The sequence below is a fragment of the Brachionichthys hirsutus genome, unplaced genomic scaffold (assembly GCF_040956055.1).
Source record: "Brachionichthys hirsutus isolate HB-005 unplaced genomic scaffold, CSIRO-AGI_Bhir_v1 contig_565, whole genome shotgun sequence".
NCBI classification, from domain to species: Eukaryota; Metazoa; Chordata; class Actinopteri; order Lophiiformes; family Brachionichthyidae; genus Brachionichthys; species Brachionichthys hirsutus.
Genome location: NW_027180431.1, coordinates 36,593 through 55,170, shown reverse-complemented (window position 1 = coordinate 55,170; position 18,578 = coordinate 36,593). Strand labels below are relative to the sequence as shown.

Genomic DNA, 18,578 nt, shown 5'->3' with positions numbered 1-18,578 from the left:
TAACCATACATAATTATGCAATATATTCACTGAAATAAGAGGCCATATATTCACAGTGGGGCTGTCAAGAGGCAGGAGATTTTTATTTGGTTTATAACACTGTTTCATCTTATACATGAGCAGCTGGCTTCTGGAGACTGAGGAGAACGAGGACGTCTGGTCCTGAGCAATCTGATACTGTGTTCTGTGGTTGTGGCTCTGAGAGAAAGAGAGAAGGAAGAGGGATGTCGAGAGAAGCACTGAGTGGTGATGCTTTCACCATGGAAACCACTAATATGAAAGTATATGTGGAGGACACAACAAAGATGCACCTTAGCAGTGTCATACCTTGGCCATACTCAACTAAAGGCACAGAAAGAAAGAAGAGGCATTAAGTTAAAATTAATTTGAAAAGGGGCGCTGTCTCAGAATGTATTGCATGATAAATTAAACATAATGCTCAATCCAGCATGACACAGAACCGTAGGGAAGGAAAAATAGTCCTGAAGCCCTTTATGGTGCCTGAAGCAAATAAGCAACAGCAGCAGTCTGCAGTTGACACGTCGTGGACAAGGTTGCCTTTCATCTCGAAACGCGGTTCCAAGCTTTGGGGTATGCACAGAACAAACTGGCAATCAAAGCTAATGTGTAACCGGGCTGTGGTGCACTTCACAGAGCATGCCGTCTTGAGTGGGGAGATCACACACAGATGTGTCTTCCTCTTCACAACAGCAGACTTTCAACACGCCGTCTTTGGAACGTAATGTTTTTGTTACCATAGAAATGTAAAAAATGAGAAAAAGAGAGAAACGTATTGCTGTCAAGACAGTCAGCCTTCTGAAGGCCTTTCATAACATGCATATGATGAATGAGAGGAAAAGCATACATTATCCCCCAACTTTTACTGTCGTTAAAAAAAGCTCTCAGTCTCCCCCCCCAAGGATATCATTCACTCTTGGTCTGAATAATATCATCATATGTACAATATGGATTCCGATCTGTAGAATGTGTGATTATTTTAGCATGTGCTGCTTTTTGGAGGGATTTCAAAAGTATTTAATATCCACACCAGGAGTAATGTTCACATGTTGCTATGTTTTGTCAGAATAACAAGGAACATGCCACATGATGAAGAGCCATGCTACGCGCTATAACAGAGCTCTGCAGTCTTTGGTACGTTTTATGTATGTGACAATTGTTAAGCATCTCCATGATATATTTAATTATAGTATACAGTATGCAAAGTGTATTGCATTCTGAACAAATGTCATGCAGGTCTATTGTGACTATTGATGATTGAAGGGTCTGTAAAAAAAAAAAAACATAAAATAAAAAGAAATTTTTTTGCGTACAAACAGAAAAAACAAATATGTTTCTCTGTTCTGTCATATCGTAGCGCAAAACAATGACCTTTAGGAAAATGGCACAACTTTATTGTCTGTATAATACAGATGTGATTAACATAAATAAGACTTAAAGTCAAATTGGCGTAAAGGTCGTCACTCAGGACTAGTCCCAGGTCTACACGGTGATTTACAACAAGTTAATTTGACTGTGTGGAGTAATTTATGTGCGGCAGAACGAGCTGAGCGACTCTCTGCGTGTCGCACGCTCATACAGGCGACAATATGCCATGACTGCACACATCTTATATCTCCCCAATCAGTCAAGATGCTTTACAACTTCTGTCAGTGGCGATAACAGTTCTCATAAATTACAAGGCCATCGTACATGGTGCCAATAACTTTTGAAGGAGAATCCAGCACTGTCTCCTGCTTTAATACATGGGAGTCGAGATACCAGGAGTCTGAGGCAAGCGCGGAAGGAACGATGACTGTTTTACTTTAAATCAAAGCACATTTTGATTCAAAGCAGGTGACAGGTGGGTTTGATTCTGTCAGAGATTGTTTGTGTTTCCTTTCACATCCCTCTTCCCTCCATTATGACTCTGAAACTGTTGTTAAGCTTCGCATCTGTGTCATCTGCCGATCCATTGTGACAGCCAGCCAGGGAATATGAAGCAATGCAGAACCATTCATAAACGATACAAACAATATAATGTGGTAGGGACAGTGAAATGAGTATTTGGACCTGGAGTTTGCAAAACATAATGTGCTGTTATTTGTTTCAGATACCCCTGCAGTTGCCAGCGATGCTGTAGAGGGAAATCTAAGCAATGACAGCAAACAAAGTTGCACCTTGATGTCTTGTACATGTATGAATGTGGGGGAAAGGTCCGCCACATGTGCACTTCTGTATGTTAAATTATCTCTGTGCATATGTTCAGTACATGCGTGTGTATTTGTGTACTTTTATGACAGGATGGGACCCTGCTGTTAAGTCAGGATGCAGTGATTTCCCCATTGTCACCCTGACAGGATGAACAGCAGTTTGAAGGGCAAACATTGAACACCCCATTTTTCCAATTTATTCTCCTGTAGAATTTTCACAAGGATCAATTGAAGATGCTGGAATATCCACCGAATTGCCTCCCCATGAAAGATTATGTTTTGCAAACAATTACAGTTAAATTGTCTGAATCATCTGAGAGGCACATTCCTTCAAAATGAAAATGTCAAATTTGCATCATTGCTTTCGGACATTATCAAATGTTTTATTTTAATTTTAGATGTGTTCTTCTATTGCTTGATCAATTAATAAGCAGACCATGTCATTCCGCTTGCAATAAGAAGCCGTGGAGTCTTCTCCTTCATAATAACAAGGTACATATCCTTCGGATTCAATATTAGGAATCACAGGGTAATTATAGAGTGAATAAGTAGTGAATAATCCCAGGATGACAGTGTGCCACACCTTGATGAGCAGGTGCCGTTAATGCCAGAGTAAGTCATGTGAGATTGGGGGAGGCATAAAAAAAACACTCAACCAGATGGTCCCCATAAAGCATGATGCAAAGCTCTCCCAGATGTGGAGAGGTGGTTGCAGATCCAGTGACATACAATGTGAGGGAGGAACTGGTAATGCAGAGTGTATTAGTGGTCTCTTTATGGATGCATTAGGTGCTGTGGAGGGGAACGATGAGGCCGCCGCCACTGCCGCCAGTGAGCTACTACCAGTTTTTACGCTTTGATGAACCCACCCTTGAAAAAGTAGGACATCCGTGACCGTAGTGTTGAAGCCTGCACGACACCTCCCTCTCTTTAGCCTCCTGGCAAACATAAATCAGTTTCTCATATAATCACATAGTCATATTCAATGCATATGCACCTCTAATCGGTAAATCTGTCAGCTTTCTCCCTTTTTGGTGATATATCAGATTCGTAATACTCTCCCACACAAGCAGTAAATCTTTGACAAATCCTATGTTTCTTAAAATTCAACGACGGGGCTGCGTGAAGCGGCGGACTCCACTTGAAAGTAGGCACAGGGAGTGAAGTAGTAGTTCAGTTCACGATGACTCTTGGACTGTAAGCATCGGTGCATTCCAAAGTGTCATCTCTCTCCTTACCATGAAACAGTGGCCCAGACAGGAAGCCAGAATAAATTTCCCCAGTTCATTGTCTCCGCCGAGGACAAGCAGAACATCTCAGTCTGATTAATGGCTGTACACTGTCTAATGAACAGTAATTGAATGGTATAATGCAGTAGGTCTTTAAAACCCCAAAGGAGTCATCTTCCTCTGCCCAGTTCCCTGGAAATGCAACGTCTAGAGTTGATTATAGTTGACCTTCCATGGGGAGAAGAGAGCCTTTGATATTCCTCCGGCAAAGCATCGGGGAATCGGAGCACAGAAAAACAAGTGGATAAAATACAAATGAAATGGACTTGCATCGGAAAAGGAAAGAGATGGATCAATACGGTGGTCAATAATGATTCGATTTTTTATTGCAAAATTCTTACGCAGAGGAGGGCGATTGATCAAGCATCCCTGGTCGTATTGGCATTTCTAACAATATTAATTAAGAAAAAACGCTTAGCTGACTGGTTGATGAATCAGCCAATGTTGTTAAATCAAAACAAATGATAGTTGCAAAGGCAATACTGCATCAGTGAGTACAAATCTGCCCTTGTCCATGTTTCCTGAAAGTCTATGGCATCTAAAACATAGACAGAACCCCCCCCCCCCCCCCCCCCCCCCCCACACACACACACACACACACATATGAAATCAATCAACTCTTTAACAGAAAGCACTCTAAAGGAAAACCCAACCTTCAGAAAGCCTAACAAAAGTCAGCCGAGTGATTATAAGAAAAGCTTTGATGAATGTCCATCGCGTTCGAGCCCGCCATCCCACACTTTCTTCCTCTGAGATAGCCCACTTTCACTCCCAGCGGACATCTCCACTTGGCAGAGATGCTGAATCTCGTTATTCTTTATTTGGCCTCGGCCACACAGGTCAATACCGCAGGAATACAACTGCCTCACCGATGTGCTGTCTGCAAATGTATTCACAATTTAAATTCAGTGCAATAAATCATTTAAAGCTTTGGCTGAAAATGTAATCACGTAATTGAATTCGGCCATCAATATCTACTATATACGTGCGAGTGTACGGAGTATGACGGGTCTTTCACGAGCACACGTGAGCACCGGAGAGGGTGGAAATCTTTCCCAACTCAGCTCAATGTATGAGTCATAACCATGCAGTTATCCCTCATTATTATTCACAGCCCTCTAAATGATGAGGTTGCAGCCAACGAGATAGTCACTTTGGCTTTAGAAGGGGAGTGTGCATTAATAATGATCAGACTTAAAATTCTCACCTGCAGAATCAATATCACTCTCTAGGATAACAACATTTAGAAATATATTGGAATTTGCAAAGCAAAAATTTGGATAATTCCAGCATAAACTGAATATAAGCATTTTGGAGCGCTCTCAACAAAGGCCTTCCCTTTTCCCTGTGTCAGTCTCTGTGGGATGACAAATCAAAAATGGTTTATTGCATGGAGTTGCTGAGTCTGGGCCATGGATTATTATTATCATTTCCCATTATCTAATGAAATCCATAACCAGTCTGAATCGGCAACATTTGTGTATGACTAAAAGTGCTAAGTAATGAATTAAGCTATTGATGAGGTCTTTAGCCTGGGTCATAACTGGCCCCCAGAAGTCAATAATTACCCCGATAAGAATATCTTTATTACAAAAGTGCACATGGCAGCAAAATCATCACCACGCAAAAACATTCCCCTATCGTGTAATTGCCACTGCTTGAAATTATAGTTTTCATTAAAACAAAATGTTCAAGGTTATTTATTGCTTAAATAATTCTCAATATCTTCTCATTTCAAAGCCGAATCAAATTGTTTGGAATAGTAATATCACTCAGCTATTATGTGCATTCATCACAGTTCAGTTTTTGTGCTTTAAGAGTTATTAAAGCAAAATAAGAGTGTTTGAATGGGGGGGGATTTCCAAAACCCAGAGATCCAGCTGGTCTTATACGCTGTACAAACTCTATTTATTTTGTGTTGAGTAGAACTAACTTAAGTGCAACGCAAGTAAACTTGATTAAATTACAAAAAAACAAAGTTAATTAACTTCATTTAACCGATTTGGAATTGTAGCACGAGCTCTGACAACAGGAACCGGCACTTGCATCAGGAGTACTGATCTAGGAGGTTCACTAAATAAATCTATATATTTAATTTCAACTGTCATTTTGTTGATTGAGTGCATGCAGGCACACAGTAAGACTGATGGGTAATGTCTTGCAAAAGCCACAAATGCCTTTAGCCATTTAATCTAAATTACTTTTCTCCCTTTATTTTCTATTTACAGTACATTGCAGAGAAATTCTCTCAATTACTCTCATGCACTTTCTTACTATTCTCTCTCTCTATCACTGGCCTTTTGGTTTATACCAACAGAAAAAATGTACAACAGTTTGGAAATAGCCTAAGTCAGCTGATGAAAATGGCAATTAAACACACAAAGATTCACGCCTTTCTTCAAACCCCCTTGTCCCAAATTAGTTGTACTTTAGAGAGGCCATTAATCCTGATTAATCACAGCTGATTATTGGGATTAACTCAATCACACGTTTTATTTACCACTAGCTGTTGCTCTTTATTTAAAGCTTTACTGTAGCAAAGTTACATAGCAAAAACTGTTTGATGCTCAGGAAAGTAATCATAGAAAATACATGTAAACATCCGTCTATATTTACAACAGCTGTGTAGAAAAAAAAGAAACTGAAGCTGTGGAGGCAAAAAAAAAAAAAGCATAACTAAATGAATAATGTGATAATGTTGCTTCAGTGGCAGACAAATGAAGGAGCTCTTAACTAATAGTGAATAAATGAAAATAAATGTAAACAAAATTATAATAATCATGCAAATAGCTTGGTAAACAGCTTGTTATGATGTTCATCCTCACTGACAACATGCTGCCAGAGGAGTATATGAAGTTTTAGGTTTCGGTTAGGTTAACTTATGATTTTCATAATGGCATTTTAAGACTTGAATCATTTCTTAAATCTAAAAAGCTGCAGTCTTGCATCAGGTTGTGTGTGTCTGCACCTCCACGGTTCCGTCTCGCTTCTTTTGTTTTGTGCATTGAACACTCTGCCTGTCTGAGAAAAGTGATTAATCACAATTACCCCTTCTGCTGACAGTCTCCGTCTCATACTTCTGCACATTCATTCTCCTTTTTTTTCGAGAGCCCCCCCACCCTTCACTGCCTTCCTGTCCGCTCCCTTTGCTTTTTCTGTTCAACCTCACAAGAATTCCGTGTTGCTGTCAAGCAATTTATTTATTTAGAGTTGTCCCACGGACGAAAGGTCACTGAAAGCCACAGCTGCCCTGCCACAAATATGGCCAGCCGAAGTGAACTTTCAGCCCAGGGTTGGTTTCTGACAGTAACATGTTGATCTTGATGCAGGCGGGGAGACGTTTATACAGCAGAGTCACATCCTTTATCTTGTAAACAAGCTACTTTTCTTCTGTTCTGAATTTTAATAATTAAACACATTGAGATTGAATAGTAGTTCAATATCCTTAATTAAATGAATTTAATTAATTACTAACAAAGAATAGGTGATTAATAAGTGATATGACAATGGAATAATGTGTTTTAAATAGGTTTAGCTTTAAAGCCAGCACAGTCATCCTGTTTCTCACTCAATCGGTTGGATGTCCTTCAAGATTAGAGTAGAGTAGAGTAGAACTTACAACATTGCTGCATTGTTTATTCTATCGGATAGCATGTTAGTTAATATGGCTAGTCAAGTCAACAAAGTAAAAGACAAGACAAGAGTACCCCGGTAGTAAAATAGATGACAGGTTTGCTGATTGATTCTCTTTTTGACTGACTACTGCCTTTCTAAGCCAAGTTTTCCTGTATAAACTGTTCTAAGAAGTGAGGAGTCATTTTAATGCTCCTTTGTGGAAGAAAATCATGCAGAAGTATATTTATGACTTCATCCCACCACCAAAAACAACATGCAATGTAGGTGAACTGGTGACTCTAAAGCAATGGTTAGGTGTGTATGAAAATTATTACGTGTGTAATTTCGTGCACAGATGGTAAAACAAAAGAAGCAAAAGTTGAACTTTAAAACGATGCTAATTATGCTGTTCGAACCATAAATAGCAAGTATTTTGTCACTTTTATGATCTTTTGTCAGTGTTATTTCTGATTAATAACTTCTTACCATTTTTACCCCGCCTCCAACACGCACAGAGAGTTAATGAGCCTAACTAAATACACATTAAACAAAATGGCCTGATTGAATTCATTTATGATTTAAGGACCCTGGACCGTGTTTGAAGTCTTGTCCTGTTTAATATTCACAGAAAACACTTGCGCTCCTTCCAAATGGCAGAAGGCCACGTTCAAAGAAAGCTCCCTCACCTGCTAAACAAGCTCAATGCTCGAAACTCATATCTCCATCACATGCACACACTGCAGTAATGCACAATGCACACTACAAAAAGTGTGTGTGAGTGTGTGGCCCTGCACATGCTCACACACACTTTGCAAACATGCACACACACGGAAATGCAGCTCCAGATGGCAACAGGTTTCGTCACATGGTCAAAGTGAAATTGTAGGTGTTGTAGAGGAAACTACATGGACAGACGGCCTGCAGAGTGCTATTCCTGCAGAACTCCTCTGCTTACCCCCCCCCCCCCCCCCCCCCCGTAGAGGAGAGAACTGGGTTTCTGCTTTTTGGTTCTTTCCAGCTTGACTAAGCGTTTCTTCATCTGGCTCCTGGCTGCGTTCTCAAGGTCCTCTCCAAAGCCTGAACGAGTAAACTACATGAAGAGACCTGAGAGGGGAACAGATTTCCAGATTTCTCTGTGATTCATCATTGACTTTTTGCTGTGTTTTAAAAAGAGGAACAAAAAAAACACATCAGGGCAAAACTTGTTTCTCTTTTTTTTTTTTCTTCAACATTTATATATATATATATATATATTTCTTTGACTACAATTTTTCATGAGCCGAAATGCTTTGCAGCTCCCCTGCGACTCCGACTGTATTGAATTAATCTGGTTCCAATACATCCCGTGTAGAACCTATCAATCACAGGGAGGGTGGCAAAATAATCATTTATTGATGAAATAGGACAGCCGCGAATTCCTAACTGCATTTGTTTATTTTTTATCAAGTCACATCAAACAATGGAAATCCAAACAAGCTTAAAGGGAAAGGGAGCGAGTCGTAGGGAATAACTTATTTTTCAGCGGTAGACGGCAGAAGGTTATTGATGGAAAGGGGGGTGGAAACCCCCCCCCCCCCCCCCAACAAAAGCAGCTACGCTTCCAGGTGGGAGAGTGAAGAAGCAATAGAGGAGGAGAGAGGAAAAGAGGGAGAGCGCAGCGGGGACAGTTCAGAGTGATGTTCAGACAGCAGGGTACACATCTGAATTAATGCGCCCACAAAAGGCAATTTTCTCGGTGCAGGCGCCTCATCCCCTCTGTAGGTAGGAAGGTGAGGTATGTCTCCCTCACCGAGAACGAGGCACAGACAGCAGGATAGAGCCGACATAATGCTTCCTTTCAGCTACAGTTGTCTTTGCTGCATCTGCCTCTATCCCTGAGCTGGCTTGGGGGATACTGTAGTGATCTCAGGCTTCCACCAGAATACACTTCTGGCAGTTGGTGTTTGCAAACTGACTAACATGGACTCTGGGGAATAAGGCGTTGTTTTTTCTCTTGTTTGCTTTCTTTAATTCAGAGGCAAAGTCTGTTGATAGTCTTCTGAATTTCTACAGCCGTCGGTGGGCCGAGGGAGAAATATAAAACAACAAAAGACGAATGTTTGGCTGTTATATTCAATCAGGTCGAGTTGAAATGGAGTTCACAAACTGAGGTGTCCACATAACCATGCGAGATCACACGCAGTAGAGAGGTGGCGGTGGCGGTGGCGCTGTCGCAGCGGTGAGCCTCTAATGCCATTTTGTAACCTCGATTCAATGTGGCATCTTCTCGATACAGTTCAGAATGAAAACGTTTGTGTTGCCTGTTTTCAGCCCGGTGGTGAGATGCAAATAGACCTTTATTTAAATCAACAAAGTTAAATCAGGAGAGTCTCACTCAGGGAGGGGAAAGCAGAGGACGGGGGGTGCCTCGCAGCCAGGAGAGTACAGCATAAGTAGCAGCACAGCTGGAAACTCAGGCAGTGGAAAAACTGAGGTCATTTTGCTTCTCGTTCTGTACTACACATCTATACAGTACCCTGTCCTGCTGGAGCCGACAACTTTGTGTATCAGGACGCCCCAGAGAGAGCGAGAGAGAGAGAGAGAGTGTCAGGATCAAGTGGGGAGGGGGGGAGGGGGGGGGGGGGGTGGTGACAGGAGCAGGAGTCAACAAGAGGACACCGTGATATGATAGCCTTGGAGGAACCAATCAAAATACAACCGATTGAGCCGACCAACCTCCAGCCATACTGGCTGCGATATCAGTAGGAGCCTCTCCCTGGGTTGGGTCCTCGGTGTGCAGACATGCTGGCAGCAGCGGGGGGGTATAGTTTTCCAAGGGGCATTGCTACTTCCCGTCACCAGTGAGATCACCCAGAAGCAGCAGGGAATCATTGCTGATGTCAGAGAGAGCAGCTATTTAAAGCTTTGCTCAGCCTTTTCTGAGCTGTTTGCGTGCGGCACCGTTGCTCCCTATCATTATTACTGCAATATGATTCAGATGCGGTGATTGTTTTCATTACTCCCCCACCGTTCTGAGGAACTTTTATGCAAACATCTAACTCGGAGGTTTCAACCTTGCGTTTGCGAACACCTAACTCACGGGAACACGGCGTGCCGGAGAGCCTCGACATTACACTCTGCAGAGCCGTCAGTTTAAACTTCAGTGCTCGCTCCACACCAGATGTCCGACTCAGCGGTGCAGGAAACGCTCCAGTGCTATCGCAGGAAGGACTGGACCTACCGGTACACCATTTCACATGCAGCAGTGTTGTAATAGCAAGGTTATATTTTACACAACCTAAGTGGGTGTGTTTAAAGGATATTTTTTACAGGCATTTCAATCCAGACTGCTGTTATTTTGTGAGGGCAAACTGGAATTAATGACAGACATGACCCTATAAATGTACATGCAATCAGTAAACTAAACAGCTGACAGATCAAGCCAGAGTGGGTACTTTTTATTATCACATGCATCTTTCCTCTCTGAAAAGTCCTTATTTACTGGTCAAATTATGTTTACAAATTCATGAGGATCAGACATTGAGGCAAAACGCAGCAGCATTACGGCATGTCCAATGAATGACTAAAACTATGGGCTGGTGGATGTAGAACCCAGCCATAGCTCTGTCTCTGTCTCCACCTCATGGCGCTCTGTGAACTGGCAACTCGTCTGAAGAATAAGCTCCAGTCAAGCAAAGTATGCCAACTTGTTTCATGCTCGTGTAATTTTTAATGGGGATTAAGAAATGTTACAGTTGAACCACGGCATTTAGGTTTATTCCAGGTTATTATACAAATGAATATTCCTCTTATTTCTGCATAAATGGGTTGTCAGCCACGCGGCTACATTTTTCTCCATCTGCAAAAAAAAAATTGGCATCCACCACAGTGTTGTCATCTTTCATGGTTAGAAAATTCAGATGTCAGATGCATCTCTCAAAGCGCCCCCATCTCTACCTCAACCTGCTGACGGTGCATGTTGTCGTCTTCACTCTGTGATTTGGTGTTCATCTCGGGGCCTCAGCAGCGCAAACCCTTCACTGTCTCCTTAATCACAATACAAATTGTCTCGGTTCTGGTTTGAATATGAGATTTCTAGTTTAGTTCTGTTTTATTTTCATCGGCGTCCCTCTGGTGCACATGATCTGTCTATGAGGCTCGCTGCACTTGATCAAGCGGGCCGGCCCCCGTCTCTGTGGGGAATTACCCATCAAAGTGGAACGCAAAGGAAACTTGATGCCTCCCGCAGACAGTGATTGATGACCCTGCCGTTTCGTAACGAACTGCACCCCCCCCCTCGACAAGTCTCACACATGGGAAACGTTAATTGAAATGCTGTGTTCGCAAAGATACGCTCCTCGACTGTGATTCTACGGAGGTGTTGGGGAAATAAACTAGAGGGAATTTAGCTTGTTGAAAGAAATCGAACAACCAGATGGCAAACTGCAACAAGCGCTCGCATCACACTTTGTATGAATTCTCAGGGAAGTTTTTCATGGTGGAAGAATTAAACAGACATGAGACAGTTGCTTTCAGTAGCTAAGAGAAAATGCGTCAATTTAATGTCTCTGAGTTAAATGTCATCCATTTATTATGATCAAAAGCTAAAACAACTAGTACTATAGTATTAAAGTTATACTTCCATGGTGAGATCTGCCTATAACATCAGATCAAGGACGTGTTTTTATTTTGTTCTGATTGCAGCCATATCTTTCATTTGCAGGCCACTCTTTCACCACAGATTATCTGCCTGTCCGCTGTTAGACGGGTCTGTCCAAATTGTTTACCACTAAAGTAGCCATAGATCACACAATGCAGTGGTACCTAATTGGTTTATGCCAGACAAGTCCTGGTCAATTAAATGCATAATTCATCTCAGCATTAATTATTCATTTCTTAAGGGACTGGTGCTGTGCTTTATTAGAAGACCTGCATCATGCATATTCAGGGGACTCGGATATCATCTCAGCAGGAATGCCCATCCTAAAATATAATAGCAGCCAGGGGTGTAAGACAACTTCCATTAATCACACAAGTAACCCACGGAGGACTTGCAAGGAGGAAAATGTCATATTAGCCTAAAGTGTGCAACATCTTGTTTGTGACATTCAGGAAACACTATCCTGTGATACTCTTAGTAAGTCTAATTTACGTCTTAGTATTTTAGGATCTCGTCTGTGTGTTGACAATAGATAATAGTCTATATTACTCAATGTGTAGTTTTTGTATTGTAACATTTCTATGTATTGCCTGGGATGCTGTTTGAAAAGCTGAAGAAGAGAAGGATATTGTGGCTGCACAATATGCACTGCTCAAGAGAAAAGAAAGAAGAAGAACTTTCACAACTTACATTTCATTTTGTCATCCTATTTACAGAGAGAAGATACAGCAAACAAACATCAAACATCACATCTGGAGTTGGTTTCACTGGAGTTACACATTCTCGTGAGACTGAGCTTATATACTGTCCTTATCAAACTCACAAACAAAACACATGGTGGGGTTGCACGCTACATCCGTCCACTCCCCGGAGGCCACCATTTCAGCACAGTCCTCATCATCATAGGCATTGTTGGGCTCTCCTTTTCTCCACTTACTGAATGTGGTCATGGAAGAGTGATCCACGTAGGTGAAAACCCCCTCGACCTGAAGGTCATGAATGCCAATGTAGACTCTGTTCAGGCCTGCTTCTGTTATGTATCCTGCGATAACCTTATTGGCTCCCTCATCCTTGGGCATGGCCAGGTGCCCTCCCCTCGTCTGACAGTAGACCTCTGCATCGGAGTAACGCTTCTCCTCCTTCACCAACAGATAGATTTTACTATCTGTCTCTTTTATGCCAGCAACAGCTGCAGGGGAGGGCAGTGCTGAAAAATGAGCACTAGAATTTCTATAAATTTCACTTTGACTTGCCCAGCATTTGAAATTCTGTGAGGATAACAAGCTGTCATGGATGCAAGAAGTGATGATTATGAAGCATGACTGTCAAATGAATCTCAAAACACTTAATTAGAATGAATTAAGCAGACTAGATCATACCGTTTTTAATGAATTTCAGCTCAGAGGACAGCTGGTTCACCAGGATGTCCATTTCTCCAATGGTCTTTCTCATTGATGAGCACTCAGTCGGTAGGCCTGATAAGATAAATATGTGGGGGATTATGCAACTGTCTTAATTAGTTCTTCGTTTTGCTAAATTATTATTTTTTGCCTAAGGCTGCTATTGGATGCAATAAAAAGAAATTATATCTCACCCGGATCTCCATTCGGGCCCCTTGGACCTGGATCCCCCATGTCTCCTTTCACCCCTAAAATATGAAGGCAATGATTCATGGAACATGAAATACACAACCTTTAAAAATAACACGTGAAGTACTTGCTCTTTACCTTTAATTCCACCTGGGCCGACTTTTCCATAACGTCCCATTAAGCCTTTGTGGCCTTTAAGCCCAAGCTGACCTGAAAAGTACAATATTTTGTTACTACGAAAGCTGTAGCAGAAAATGAATCTAATAGAACACCTGAAGAGTTCTTGAAAATATTAAGTTAGACAGCTGGTAAGTTTGTTTAAATGCAGTGTGTTTATTTTTTTTATTTTTTTTAAGCATGTGAACACCCTTCACTCCTCATTAAGGTCTTCAGTAAACACTAGATTATGTGAATCATTTGTCTTCTCTGCTCTCAACCTAATGTAAACACTTAGCCATCTCTGCCTGGCCTGGCTGTGATGTAACAGCACATTATCAGCTCCAGCAATGTGATCTTTACCCCACTGGTTTTTTTCTCCCCGCTGCTTAATTTGCATTTTTGGAAACATGATTTTGTTCTTCATTCATATCTACTTGCTGTAAATGTAACACTCTACTACCAATCTCTCCAGGAGGGCCGAGTCTTCCCGGTCTCCCAGGTGCTCCTTTCTGCCCTTTCTCTCCTGGTTCTCCTTGCAGAAGAAGAAGAAAATATGGGGATTTTTATTTTTTATTTTTTGTTTCTACTGCATGTTTTGTGTTGAGAAAAACATGTAGAACTGCTTGCCTTTCAGACCAGGGACCAGGATCTGCACGGTGCAGGACTCCTCCGCCAAGTGCCCGCCATGTGTTTGTTGTAGCATTAGTAAACTCATGACTGACAACAGTATCATGGATGGAAACTGCTTCTCTTCTAACATATTTCACATGTAGTAGTCGATGAGGTACACTCGAGGAAGAAGACAGTGTGAATAAAATGCAAATCATTTCACAATTAATATATCACAGTGCCATATTTCTGAAGGGAAACAGTGAAATCAGACAAAAAAGCTTTCTTTCAGTAACATCAAAGTTATGCTGTTATATCCACAAATTCTATCACCCATTACCTCCAGTTTTAAGATTTAGTGCTATTTCTAATAGAAAGGAAGCATCCATTTCTTATAGGATCATATGCAGCAATTGTTTTACAGACATGAACCAAGCAATTGCATTCAAAATAAAATGAATTTACACTGGGAAGGTTGTAAAAGGTCACTCCATGTTCAAACATATTACTTGAAGAAAGAGTTTCATTTTGAACCAATCCCTGCTTATCTCAATGTTTTATATAAAGAGTGGAAAACATTTAGAATCATATTTGCCTAAACATTTTAATATCCAGATGACCTACCTTCAGAGTTGCTTCCAGACAGAGGGAGAGAAGTATCTCCAGCTTGCAAAGACTTGCAGGAGCATTTGAACGCTGGTGGTCCTACGGAAACATTTCATATTCCTCCACAGAATGTGTGTGATAGCGCTTCCATAAACAGTCGCAGATAACGTCCAAAGCAGCTGGTGCCTGACAGATAATTGGCTGGGAAAGCAGTTGAGTGACTGACAGCATAAATACATTGATTCTCTTCAAGCTCTGTTAAAGCGTCAGAAAAACAAGAACATCTACAAAAGCTTTAAAATGATTTCAGAGAAACATTTAACAGACATTAGTAATATTTATCTACCCATGACTTTACTACCTAAAGTAGTCGTAATATTAGTGCTTCCAACATGTGTATTGCACGGTCAGTATAAAACTATTACAAACATCTTTATTTTCTAAGTTCCTTACAATGCAATACTTCAATCAAGATTTGTTACAAGATTTGCTTGTCTGCAAATCTTGGACAATAAACATATCGTAGGATCTACTCCACATCAAACTTTATTTGGTTTGAATTAAAGTAGGTGTCATGTACTTTTCTAATATCCGTAGGAGTCGATTACACTTTCTAATGCATGAAACATGAGTGGTTCCTAATTCTGTGTCAAATCAAATTTAAGATGTACATGTAAAAGATTTTATGGCATTTCAACCACTTTAATTTCCCCAGAGTAGTGTTGGTTACATGTCACGATGAACTCTCCCATTGATACCTTTTCTTTCTGCTCATCTCTTTCTTAATTGGTTAAATTAATTGGTTTGGGACTTGACTTGAAATGTCCATATCAACATGATCTTTGTACGGCCACATGGGGGTGCCATTGTCTATCTAAATAAATAGTAATAAGAAATGTAAAACAAATATTTAAATCATACTCTTTTCTTGTGTTTGTGTTAAAGGTAGGGTAGGGTGGGCTGTAGTAACCAGAATTAAAATAGGTCAGCATTCGTTACTTAGAATTTCAGATTACAATAAACTTGAAAAGAAAAACACATGTCACGTTAATATATGACATACTGTCGTCTGGAGTCCGTAATCAGATATGATCCAACACTGGAGTATTAAATAGCCTAATTAGATTTACAAAACCAAGGCAGCTTTCAATGTTGGATTGAGTGTCTCCTTCAAACCCCCCCCCCCCCCTAAAGTTTTAGGTTACCTCCCTTTTAAATATTCATGACTCTCCAGACAACGTTTGCAGTTTTTTTTTTTTTTTTTCACTGCCTGTTAATTCTTGTGTTTTCTGAGTTTATTCGCCAACCATATTTTTGTGATGAATTCTGTGAGTAGCTAAATTAAATATTTCCAACTTTGGTCAAATGTGAGGAAAAATGCATGTACAACGGGTGAGGTTTGTGCGGTAATATAGGAGTCTACACGAGCTTCACCTGAATGCACCTTGACTTGTGTCCGCTCAGAGTGACGTCACCCATGCGCACCGAGCTCAGCCTGTCATCCAGACGCACTGTGACTCCGTCCGTCTCCTGCTCCCAGAACAAAGACTGAAGGACTATCCTAACGACATATCCGCATGAGGGAGTTAAAACTAATTAATTTTGCCTGAAAGTAAATTGAATCGCCCGAAGGTCAAAAATTGTAAGTTCCATTATTTCCATCTACCTAACTTTTTTTTTTTTTTTGCGTGCGGGGTTGGAAACAGCTCTCGGTACTTTGTATCGTCCTATGTATTTTTTTTTTATGAACATGAATGAGTGCGTTTGTTCTAATCTACTAACTTTGCGAACTATATATATTATTCATGGAAAGTCTTGCCTGTATAATTGTTGCTTTGCTTCGACAGTATCCAAGTCAAGATGTCTTATTTATAAAGTCTTAAATGTTATTTAATTATGCGGTTGTCTTGTATGAGGTAAAAATGGCATGACTTCACAAAATAGTAAACGTCAGACATATTTATAAAATGATGTTTTATTTTAATGTGTCCTCTGTGGTCATAGACTATTCCTGGGAATGTATCGACGCTCAACCAAATCAGCTTATCTCTTTTAAATGAAGATACTGTGACCTGTCAGTATTTCTCTTCATTTTGATAGTCTCTTGTGGACAGCTAATGTGTTATCCAGGTCCCTTCACCCTGGTAGAGGACAGGAAACGAGAGGCAGGAAATAAAGCATGTGTGTCCATCCTGCGAGTGTTCCTCAGATGTATTCATGCTTCCGGCTCCCGGTGTTTCATGCGATATGTGATATCCTTCAGATTTGCATTATTTTGCACTTTTATTTATACTTTTATTTGTTAAATTTAGCTTTCGCTTGAAGTGCCTGGACACCTCCCTTCCAGGATTAGGGTCAAACACTAAGAGGATTTGTGGCTACAGAGTCAAATGTACTCATGTGGGACCGGTTTGGGTTTTGTAGAGAGCAGATACTGATTATTTAGGTATTTGCTAAAGGTTGTCTCCTTAATTCATATATTAGATAGTAGGTTTGCATTGAAAGTTTCAAAAGAATCATACTCCTGCTATGTGAGAAGTTCTGTATATAATATTTTGATTATAGCGAAATGTGTTGAGTGTCAAGCTTTTATTTGCTTAGTAATTTTGTAAACTGATATTGGGGTAGGGAAATGTCAGGGAGCTTTGTGATTATCACTCTTCTAGTCCTCACTAACTGCTGTCGTCTGGCACATGAAGGTTGAACCGTTCAGCAAAACAAGCCCTAATAACATTCGCAAATGAATGGAGCCGCATTTGGCAAAAAGCGTGAGTGTGTTGTGTGTGTGTGTGTGTGTGTGTGTGTGCTGATAACATTCAGAAAGTACAGTAATGGGTATGCGTTCCAATAATGTTGCTTCTACATCTTTTTATATGGTTTCCTGAGGCAGGTGTTTCCAGGTCTGTGGATAGAGATATAGAGAGAATCCATTGAAGTACTAATACTAAATACTTTTTATTGATTTGTCCCTCAGACAACAATCAAACACACTAAAACACTGATCTGGATATGGGACATGACAAGTTGCCACTTCCTTGTGCAGCATTACCTGTTGAACTTTGAGTCCTTGTTAAAGGCTGCATAAACAGTTTCCCAGTACCCAGCATTATGCTGCATTATTCTTTCTTTTGAAGAACATCTGCAGCTACCTGCTGCTTCAATTAAAGAAATACGGTATTTTAATTCATAGTACAGATAGTATAATGTAGTATACTTTAAACATTCATTCATTTTATTTCTACCGCTTTTATGTATGTTTGAGCAAAAACTGTTCCCAAGAGAGACAGGTTGAAAAATGTTTCAGATCTTTCACAGTTCATAGTTCAGATAATCTATGTTCAACTATTGCATCCCAAAATCTCATAATTTGATTGGATTAACTGATTAAATTGACAGTAGGTGTGGGCATCTCTTTGTGTGAGTTGGTCCTATAATGAACTGGCGACATGTACAGGGTGTCCCCTACCTCTCATCTCACTTGTAACCCTGCACCCTAAGTAGTGAAAGAAAATGCAACGTTGGAGTCGAGACTATGACATCCTGGCATGCAATTGGCATGCAATTGACAATCAAGGACACAGCAAAATAAAGAAATAATACCTACATGATAAAGTTTTTGTTTTTTTCTGCAGTAGATAAATCACCAGCGCTGACAATAACTTGTCTTTGTCAGCTGATATGTAAAGGTGATGCATTTGGACCAACGTGGAAGTAAATTCAGTATGCTCTCTGCAGGCAAAATGCAAGGTTGTGTTCTGTATTTTACATTTCTCTTTTATGCTTTCCATTATTCATGTTGTCTCAATTCCCCCCCCCCCCCCCCCCGTCCCAGCATTGTGTCAGTTCTGACAAGAAGTAAGCC

At 40.6% G+C, this 18,578-nt stretch overlaps 1 protein-coding gene across 1 annotated transcript; it reads right to left on the bottom strand.

Annotated features, from left to right (window-relative positions):
• Window positions 1-12,550: 12,550 nt before the first annotated feature.
• LOC137914884 (collectin-11-like) lies at window positions 12,551-14,261 on the bottom strand. Its single transcript, XM_068758373.1, has 6 exons — window positions 14,129-14,261; window positions 13,962-14,033; window positions 13,481-13,552; window positions 13,348-13,401; window positions 13,133-13,228; window positions 12,551-12,942 (listed from the first exon to the last, which is right to left on the bottom strand). Exons 1-6 carry the CDS (start codon window positions 14,259-14,261, stop codon window positions 12,551-12,553), a joined length of 819 nt encoding a protein of 272 aa, XP_068614474.1.
• Window positions 14,262-18,578: the final 4,317 nt, after the last annotated feature.

Coding starts and splice junctions, on each gene's coding strand:
- LOC137914884 (XM_068758373.1), bottom strand. CDS start 14,261: ATGTTAGAAGAGAAGCAGTTTCCATCCATGATACTGTTGTCAGTCATG. Junction 14,034..14,128: donor CCTGGTCCCTGGTCTGAAAG/GCAAGCAGTTCT, acceptor TTCTTCTGCAAG/GAGAACCAGGAGAGAAAGGG. Junction 13,553..13,961: donor CGGCCCTCCTGGAGAGATTG/GTAGTAGAGTGT, acceptor TGTACTTTTCAG/GTCAGCTTGGGCTTAAAGGC.